Below are 10,371 nucleotides of genomic sequence, written 5' to 3'. Positions count from 1 at the left end.
TCCAATTTGAACAGTACGCTCTCTTTTCATGAGTTTATTTAACCCTTATCTCAAGCAAGACCTTATCAGTATTCTCCCGATGCTTACCATCTTTACGTCCTTGGTGATTATCGGTCTATAAGATGTATTTTATCCTCGTTTCTTAACTAAATTAAATTACATTAAGTTAATTTTTTAAATTTATTCTTAACATTTTTTCTCAATTTTTTTATATTATTTTATTTTTAATTTCTTTTTTGTGTTAATTTTAATCATTTTACTCTATTTTGTTTATATATATATTTTTAAATTTTACTTTAATTCATATATTTTTGATGTCTAAATATTTTTTTAGGACATGAAAAAGAAGAATCTTTTTTTTTTTTTAAGAACATGAGCATAAATTAATAAAAAATATATATTTTAATAATCAAATTTTAAGGACATTTTGCACACAAATTTTTTTTAAGGACATTTGTTTTTAATTTTTCACCTCCAAAGCTCGCATTGCGCCTGCAAGTGTAAAAGAAAGCACACTATTTAAGAGCATTGCATTTTTTTTGGACTTTGGAGGGAAGAGAGAAAGGACCGCGAAAATCATAAAAAATGCCGGTGGCTAGACCTGAATCATCGGACTCCAGGATCATCGCTCACGTCGACATGGATTGCTTCTACGTTCAAGGTCCCAATCTCTCTTTCTCTCCGTGTGTGTTTTTCTTTTTCTTCGTTATCATGTCTACATGTGCCTTTTGTAGGTGCCCGTGTAGGATTACGGGATCATCTTGGAGTTTTAGATTACTAAATTTTTCCTAGTTTCAGTCGATACCCATGTGGCCATGTGAGATTTTGTGTGTGTATAGTATAGTATACAAGCTCTGACAAATTCCCGATTACTCATTTATTTATTTGGATGTAAAATGTTGATTTTGCAGACAATTTTGGACAACAACCATGACATGTACCACTATTTTCTGATGAGAGTGATGCTTGTACTGTTTTTAGTTGTTGAAGTTTGTAATATGAAATTTTTAATAAAAAGACAACTTTAGCTGTATGTTATGTTGTTGAGAGAGCGGGAGAGAGACGAAGAGGGAGGGAGAGAGAGATTTTCGTTTTAGTTTCAGAGAGAGAGAGAGAGAGATTTGTTTTAGCTCAATTAAATTTGATATCAGAAGAAGGATTTGTCTAGATTGGTTTGAGAGTGATGATTTTTCTAAGTTGAATCAGGATCCTTATTTATTCTTTTCTTAGGTATAATTTAGGAAGAACCCAGACATTTCTGAACATAAATTGCCTAATAAATTATAGAACAAATCAAACCCCTCCTAGAAAACGCACTTTGGGGACTCAGTTTTTCTGAAGAAACTACTTACAAAGAGAAAATGTACTGTTTTTTTTTTAAACTTACAGGTGTAGTTTTATTAGATGCTGCCTGCAACCTTCATATGGTGAACTTTACAACTTTGAAAACTTAGAATATACCAAAGGTTTAGTCAGCTTGATTTCCCATTCATCTAATCCTAATGGTCAAAGAATTTTGAAGTCATTATAGGTTTTAAATATCTTAATTTTAACGAGTGGTGGAATTTATTGGAACAAGTTCCTCCTTTCTTAGTACACAAAGTTTCGTATCTTAAGGTCTGGACTTGATCTGCAGCCTGTGCTGTCTTGAAGTTGAGCTTGCAGTAATATTTTTTTAAAGGTCCTTAAATGAGATTGGAATATTTGAAATCTTAAAATCAGAGTTGAATAATGTGGTGCTTTTTTTTTTTTTGAGAGGACTTGAATTTTAAAATCAGAGTTGAATAATGTAATTGATATTATATATTTATACATATGTAAGTTACCCTGTAAAAAGAAAGATATTTTACTAAGTCATAGGTTGTTATGTTATACCTAGGAGAGTTGTTAGTTAGATCCTATTATTTAGGAGACATATTTCTGATTTGTAAATATATTGTAATCTATATAAGCCATTCGACTATTTATTGAATAATAAGAAAAATTATTATTCTCTAAAACTACATTGTATCAGAGCTTATCGTACTAGGAATAGAACCCTAAAAAATATATTGCAGCCTAAGCCCTAAGCCAATCACTTTTTATTCTTCTTCATCTACTTCCAAATGGCCGATGACTATAACTCCACCCCAATCCAAAAAATTGCTGCTGCCACACCTGATTCACTACTGTCCACTTATCTATGCAAATCACTGTGCATAGACTGAATGGGAAGAACTACCTTGAATGGTCGTAGTCTGTGAAGCTTGCAATTGATGGCCATGGAAAATTGGGATTCAGAGAAGAAGCCGCCATAGGTGGAAGATGTTGGATATGGACAATGGCGATCAGAGAACTCACTTTTCATGGCATCGTTGTTGAATTCCATGGATGCCTCAATCGCAAAACCTCATATGCTTATGACGATAACTCAGGTGGTATGGGATTCAATTCGTGATACTTATTCTGACCTAGAGAATTTTTCTCAGATTTTCGAGTTAAAAAATCGGCTATGACAATCCAAACAAGGGCAGCGAGATGTCACAAGTTACTATAATGAGATGGTGGCATGGTGACAAGAGCTGGATCAGTGTAATGATGATGTTTGGAAAAGTCAAGCGGATCTGCTCCAGCACAAGAAACGTGAAGAAAATGATAAGGTCTTCATGCTCCTTGCTGGAATTAATCAAAACATGGATGAGGTGAAAAGCAGGATCCTTGGCCGTCGCCCCTTATCCTCAATTTGAGGTCTTTTATGAAATTCGGGTTGAGGAAAGCTGCAGGAAGGTAATGTCTAGTAGCGAGTCAAATTCTGTTTTAAATAATGATGCCTCTGCTTTGATTGTCAAAGGAAACGAGTCAAACAATTACAAGAAAAAGAAACCACGGTGTGATTTCTGCAAAAAATATTGGCATACGCGTGAGACATGCTGGAAGATACACGGGAAGCCCCCTGGAGGAAAGCCAAACCGCCCAGAAAGAGCTTTACAATCTGTGGTTGATTCTTTCTCAGAGCCAAGCATTAATTCGGGACAGTCTCCTTTCACAAAGGAACAAATAGAACAATTGTTGAAACTATTAAATTCCAACTCTGATAAGCCCTCATGTTCCTTGGTACAGTATGGTAAGTCTAATAACTTGTCCTCTTTTCTTTGTATTCCACCTAAGACTACCTGGATCATTGATTCGGGAGCTTCAGATCATATGACCAATTATTCTAGTTTTTTCTTGTCATATAAGCCTTGTGCAGGGAATAAAAAAATTCGTATAGCAGATGGATCTTTTTTTGCTATTGTTGGTATAGGAGATGTAAAACTCTCCAATACTTTAAATTTGTCTAATGTTCTTCATGTTTCGAAATTATCTTGCAATCTCATTCGATTAGTAAACTAACTCACTCTAAATTGTACTGCACAATTTTTTTACTTGTTTTTTTTTCTTCAGAATCTGACCTTGGGGACGATGATTGGCAATGCTAGGGAGTGTGGTGGTCTTTACATTTTAGATGAGGGAACATTTACGGGAGAAAATTCTATATTTTTATTATATCTTTAATGAATAGATTACATCTGATATTTATACTGTATTTACAATAAATAAAATAGGAACTAACTCCCTAACTAATAGGACCTGACTAAAGACTTAACTAATCAGCCTATGACTAGGGAAATCATACGACTGATTCTACATAAAGAGACTCAAGAATGTTCTTGCCTGCAAGCTGCATTTGATTTTGCAGATGATGAGATTTATTTATGGCATTTTTCGACTAGGACATGCAATTTTTCATTATTTAAAACATTTATTTCCAGTTATATTTCGCAATAAAAATCTCTTTTCTTTTCAATGTGAAATGTGTTTTGTCTAAGCACCATCAGAGTACATATCCTCCACGTGCTTATACACCTTCGAAGCCTTTTGCATTGATGCACAGTGATCTTTGGGGACCATCCAAGGTCTCTACTTGCAATGGTAAACACTGGTTTATTACCTGATGATCATACTAGGGTAACATGGGTTTATTTGCTAAAAGAAAAATCGGAAGTTGAAAGTGTTCTAAAAAATTTCTATAACATGATTCAAAAACAATTTCAGACGAGTATTCAAGTTTGACGAAGTGATAATGGATGTGAATATTTTGCAAGTTTTAGGTACTTTCTTTGCAGAAAAAGGAATTGTGCAACAGAGTTCTTGTAACGATACTCCTCAACAAATCGACATTGCCAAGAGAAAAAATAGGCATCTCCTTGAGATAAGTCGTGCTTTACTTTTCTCAAATAATAGTATACAGGAAGCTCTAAATGTTCCGGAGTGGAAGAAGGCTGTACTCGAGGAGATGAGTGCTTTGGAGAAAAATCAGACATGGAGACTTGAAGATCTTCCCAAGGGCTTCAGCAGTCAGCTGTAAGTGGGTTTTGACACCCAAGTTTAATGGAGATGGCACTCTAGAGAGGCACAAAGCTCGACTGGTGGCCAAGGGGTTTACACAAACCTATGGTATTGATTACACTGAGACATTTGCACCAGTAGCCAAGCTTAACACTGTTCGAATTTCATTGTCTATTGCAGCTAATTTAGATTGGCCCCTGAGATAGTTTGATGTAAAGAATGCTTTCTTAAATGGAAGATTGGAAGAAGAGGTATATATGCTTCCATCACCTGGTTTTGAACATGAATTTGGAGGTAAGGTTTGCAGGTTGGAAAATGCACTTTATGGCTTGAAACAGTCACCACGAACTTGGTTTGAAAGATTCACTCAAGTGGTGAAGAAACAAGGCTATACACAGGCACAATCCGATCATACTTTATTCACTCGACTCTCTGATAGTGGAATGGTTGCAACTTTAATTGTTTATGTTGATGATATTGTGGAAAATAACCTCTCATTTTTTATTATTTGAGAGCTATGCCATTTAAATAGGCACGGTACAACTTATAGAGATATTTGGTATTGATACCTAATATTCTGGAGTAATTACAATAAAGTCAAACCAGCCAATTACCATTAAACCAACCTAATGGAGAACGACTCACCAAACGACCCCGAACTTCATCAAGATTACTGTTCAACCCAGTAAGAAATTCAAAGACCCGTTCTTTTTCTAATTGTTGGTGCTGAAGAGTGGTGCAGGTAGCATACAAAGGAGTGGTATCCAAATATAAATCGAGTTTCTGCCACAAGTCTTGTAAGTCTGAAAAGTTTTGGGTAACAGTGTGATTACCTTGCTTGATTTCTTTGAGTTTGGTACGAATTTCAAAAATCTGAGAGGCATTCTCAAGATCAGAGTACATCTTTTTAGCAGCATCCCATACTTTCTTAGCAGTTTTAAAAAATAAATACATGTGACTGATTATTGGATCCATTGAATTAATAAGCCATGCAAGGACAATTGAATTCTCAGCCTGCCATACCTTGTAGGTTGAGTCAGTCAGTGGAGGGGCAGGAAGGTCACCGGTGAGATATCCGAGTTTTCTACATCCACAAATGACTAATTTTACTGACTGTGCCCATTGTAAATAGTTCCTACCATCAAGTTTGTGGGCCGTGATGTGGAGAGAGTTGGTATCATAACTATAAATGGAGCCAATAACTATAAATGGAGCCAAATGACTGACTTTGGGCTGGAATTGAGTTAGGCTTACTAGTTTGAGAGGAGACCTCTTCACTGCCTGACATGTTGATACGTGGCAAGGGCAGGCAAGTGGATTTTTGGCAGTTTGTGTGTCAAGTGGCCAAGGCTCACACGGACCAAGACAATTTGTGCCTTTTTTTTTTGAAGAAAAAAACCCAACCGAGGCTACGGACTGGCAGACTGAAGGCCGGGCTGGAGACTGGTCTGGCCGACTGGAGACTGGACTGGCCGAGAACTTCAGGCAACCGCCGGAGGTCGTGCGATGGACTGGCCACGCCGGAGTGTATTGCTGAGAGTAGTGCCTGGAGACTGCCGAGGAGAGCTGCGCCTGGAGACTGCCGAGGAGAGCTGCGCCTGGAGACTGCTGAGGAGAACTGCGCCTGCTGAACAGAAGCTACCAGCGCAGAAGAGGACAACCGGAGCTGGACAGAAAAAAAATTGTCGAGAAGAAGAAAGCCTTACGGCTCTGATATCATATAAAATGGTGAGGAGAAGAAATGTTTTCTTTTTTTCTGTGTTAATTTACAGCCTAGAAATTGGACTTATATACAGTTTTACATATCAAACCATCATTAATACAACATAAATACAATAAAAGGGAATTCTTATAGACTAGGAAACTGAACCATCCTTTGGTAATGTTTTGATTTCCGTTTTTTATTTTCTGACTGTTAACAAACATATTAGAAAGTAGTTGAACAAAACAATGAGATAGTGTTCTATTTGATAGAACTTTAAGGGGAATCTAACTTAACACACTGCTCATGGCATGAAAATAATTATATTGGTTGAACGTGTGTTTTAAAAACTTGACACATAGGAAATGTAAATCCAAATGTTTATTACTTTACTCAGGTTTGTTTTTTTTTTTAAAAAAAAAACTTTAACAGAATTAATGAAGTTGAGAGCTTTAGTTGTCATCTCTTAATTAGAAGGAAATGTTCAAATTTTGCTCCAAAGTTTGGTTTGGGGATTAGAACCTGGTAACCTATTGCAGCATGCTGTAGGCTTGCTATATACTTTAGTTGGATTTCTTCTTTTGTCAGAAAATGGAAGTAATTGAATTGTTAGAATATGCAAATTATTTTTGTCAGCTGGTTGTTGTTTCTCAAGTGCTTGAATGAAAACCTATTGTTGGACACTTTTTTATCTTCCTAGTTTGATTTTTGGATTACCAATTTTTTTTTTAGATACTTGATTTCCTAGTCTAAACTAATACCATACTCAATATATACTATATATATATAGAAATGAAATAGCTATGTTATATCATACCATGGTACGTGCAACTGTTTTTTTTTGTTGGTACGGTGGAAATATCCATGAATGTGGTGCCAAATTATTAATGATTTTCCCCTGTATATTTTTTTTTTTACTCTTTCTTTCAGAAACTCCTTATATAATGTGATTATTTTGCAGTGGAGCAGCGAAAACTGCCGTACTTACGGGGTTTGCCTACAGCTGTGGTACAATATAATGAATGGAAAGGTGGGGCTTTAATTGCTGTTAGCTATGAGGCCCGCACATATGGTGTGAAGCGGTATGGTGATTTTTTTAGTCCACATTTAAGGGATTTTGCATAATAAACAGGTCTCTCTAAATTATGATTAAGATATACTTTTCAGTTCAATGCGAGGTCATGAAGCAAAAGAAGTATGCCCAGAAATTCAGCTGGTCCAAGTCCCTGTAGCACGTGGTAAAGCTGACTTGAATACATACCGTACTGCTGGTTCAGAGGTCTATGGAATTTGAAATTAATGTCTTCAATTATGTACTACTGATAATTCTTGTAGAGAATTTAACATGTACATTTTCAGGTGGTTTCTATTCTTGCAAGGACTGGTCGATGTGAGAGGGCGTCAATTGATGAAGTGTATCTTGATCTTACTGATGCAGCAGAAAAAATGTTAGCAGAAGCTCCTCCAGAAATTTTTGAACCAGTTGATGATGAAACTCTTAAGTCGCATATTTTGGGGCTTACTAATGAGGTTTAGTAAAAAAAATTGTCTTTTAAATTAGTACTAGGATAATTTAAGTCTTTTTTTTATCATTTACTATCAATCTATAATCCTTTAGGGGAGAAAAAACTAATTGTTCATTCTAAATTCAGCCAATGAAAAATTGATCTACTCTGAAAGCTATGTTGTAATGAGATTTCTAAAGTATATATATATTTTTTAATTTGAAAACTCCAATGACACTATATAAATGGGCTTCAACTTTTTTAGTTATACTATTAGTTAGATTTTATTAAGACTTGACCCTGTTTGGTTTTGAACTTACTCAATATTTCTGAGCAGTGTGTTATGTTAAAATTGTTTTGACTACAGAGAGGAATCGATGACAAGGAAAACGTAAGAGAGTGGCTGTGCAGGAAAAACGCTGATCATCGTGATAAACTATTAGCTTGTGGGGCTATCATTGTTGCCGAGGTTAGAATGCAAGTTTTGAAGGAGACAAAATTTACTTGTTCGGCTGGCATTGCTCATAATAAGGTGGAAAGCGAAGTGATTCTCAGTTTTTCTGTATTCTTTGTTGAGTTCAGATTGTACAAAAATAGTTTTCTTGATGAATTGGACTATTTTTTTTTTATAAGCTTGCATATGTTTTGTTGCAGATCTTGGCCAAGCTAGCAAGTTGTATGAACAAACCTGCACAACAAACTGTTGTGCCATTATCATCTGTGAAAGGATTGCTTGATTCCTTGCCAATAAAGAAAATGTGAGCTTTGATTTACATAAATAATTCAAGTTCTTTATTTAGATCTGATTTATTCTATAGAATTTGTAAGAAGAAAGTATATTTTTTATTTATGTGTAGAATTCACATCCAAATGCTATGAATATATAGAGGGTTTTTGTTTCAGTCCCTCTTTAATACAGAATATATACAATAAATGGAATTCCTATAGAATAGGAAACTAACTAATAACGGGTAACCCAAATCAATGGGATTTGATTTTGTAGGAAATCAAGCTAGTAATTGGTTGTAAGATGTTGAAAGCAAAGAATTTATGTTTCCAATTGTTGTTTCAGCTTCCTAGTCTAGGAATTCCTATTTATTGTATTTATTATTTGAATATGAAGGGTCTTAGTTGTTTGTTGTATATATAACCTAGTTCTATGTTGTATAAGATAGAGAATACAGAAATAAAAATAATCTCTCATACCATTTTCTTCTTGGTATCAGAGCAATAGAAGCTCAAAATTTGGATTTATTTTTCAATTTTTCTTCAGCCCTCTCTTAAAAATTTAGGGTTTGATATTCTTGAGGTTCAATCTTAGAAAACCATATTTGAGTGTTATTCTATTCTCACCTCTAGCCCAGGGAGATTGCCCAGCTTCCGATCAGTGGACCCCCAAACTCTGGTGCCAAGCAAAGCTGCGTGTGAGCCCCACACGCCTTCGTCATCCTGTGCCAGCTACGCCATGCGTTGGTGCATGTAGGCGCGTGACTGCCTCCGACGACCTCTTTTTTAGGCGTATTCCTCGTTTCCGGCGCACCACTCATTTGTGCTCCTTTGCCTCGTCTTCGTTGGTATTTCTCTATGGCAGCACAAAGCTCTTCACAATATTTCTCTTTAGTTGCATAAGAAAGCAACAATCATGCACTCCAGGTTATTCAAACCCCTCATACCCATTGGATTGTGGATTTTGGTGGTTCAAACCACATGACAAGTGATAGATCACTAATTTTCATTTCTTAGCAAATGCTCCAAAGATAGCACTATCCGCATAGCAGATGGCTCATGTTCGAGAATAGATGGAATTGAGCCCATGACAATCTCATCAAGTCTTGTTTTAAATTCTGTTCTATACGTTCCCAAACTTGATTGTAATTTAATCTCAGTGAGCAAATTGAATGGAGATCTTAATTGTGAAGCTAAGTTTGCTACTAATTTTTGTGTTTTTCAGGATGTGGAATCAGGGATGATGATTGGCCAGACTGAGTTTAGTAAGGGCTTGTATCTTCTAAAAATCAGAATCCCCGAGTCTAACCATGGAAATCATTGTCGTCTCTCTCTTAGTGTCAATCTCTTACATCAGTAAACCAGTCCAATAAAATTAGTACAATCACATTATGGCATTACCGTCCAGATCATCCAAATTTTGTGTACCTTGAACACTTATTCCCATCCCTATTTGTCAATATAAACCCTCAATCTCTCTGGTGTGATATTTGTTGTAGAAATATTGTTTTTTTTATTAGCTAATATTATTTAAATATTTGTTAGAGATATTAGTTACATAGAATGTGAAACCAATTTGTATATTTTCTTTCTTAGATTTTTGTTAGGCTGATTTAATTGTAATTAGCTGATTTGATTTTATTGTAATTACTCCAGAATATTATGTATTCAATACCAAATATCTCTTTAGGTTGTACCGTGCCTATTTAAATGGCATAGCTCTCAAATAATAAACTATTAGAGGCTATTTTGCACATGGTATCAGAGACCATCCCCTCACCCTAGAGATTGCAATTTTTTTATTCTCTGCCCTTAGGAAATCGCAAACAGTTAGGATACTTAGATATCTAAAGAGTTGTCCAGGAAAGGGGTTATTTTTCAATAAAAGTGACAGCAGGTCAGTAGAGGCATTTACAAACGCAGATTGGGCAGGGTTGTGTGATAGAAAATCAACTTCAGGCTACTGCACATATGTCTGGGGAAATCTTGTAACTTGGAGGAGTAAGAAGCAAAACGTTGTAGCAAGTAGTAGTGCAGAGGCCGAGTTTAGATCCATGGCAAACGAAATTT

The 10,371-nt window shown here is 35.7% G+C and overlaps 1 protein-coding gene across 3 annotated transcripts in view; it reads left to right on the top strand.

The window, feature by feature from the left end:
• The first annotated feature begins 491 nt into the window (after nt 1-491).
• Nucleotides 492-10,371, top strand: part of LOC133800774 (DNA polymerase eta) — a 64,749-nt gene continuing 54,869 nt past the window's right edge. The window contains exons 1-6 of one of the 3 annotated variants that reach the window (XM_062238832.1): nt 492-661; nt 7,032-7,152; nt 7,238-7,349; nt 7,430-7,600; nt 7,943-8,107; nt 8,230-8,333. In XM_062238832.1, the coding sequence (XP_062094816.1) occupies nt 586-661; nt 7,032-7,152; nt 7,238-7,349; nt 7,430-7,600; nt 7,943-8,107; nt 8,230-8,333 (749 nt within the window). In that variant the 5' untranslated portion in view covers nt 492-585. Of the gene's footprint in view, nt 662-3,847; nt 6,097-7,031; nt 7,153-7,237; nt 7,350-7,429; nt 7,601-7,942; nt 8,108-8,229; nt 8,334-10,371 lie in introns of those variants that run through there. The other 2 variants (XM_062238828.1, XM_062238831.1) reach the window with 2 other exon arrangements.

The sequence above is a fragment of the Humulus lupulus genome, chromosome 9, assembly GCF_963169125.1.
Source record: "Humulus lupulus chromosome 9, drHumLupu1.1, whole genome shotgun sequence".
NCBI classification, from domain to species: Eukaryota; Viridiplantae; Streptophyta; class Magnoliopsida; order Rosales; family Cannabaceae; genus Humulus; species Humulus lupulus.
The sequence above is the reverse complement of the archived record's forward strand: the minus strand, read 5'-3'. Positions and strand labels throughout refer to the sequence as shown.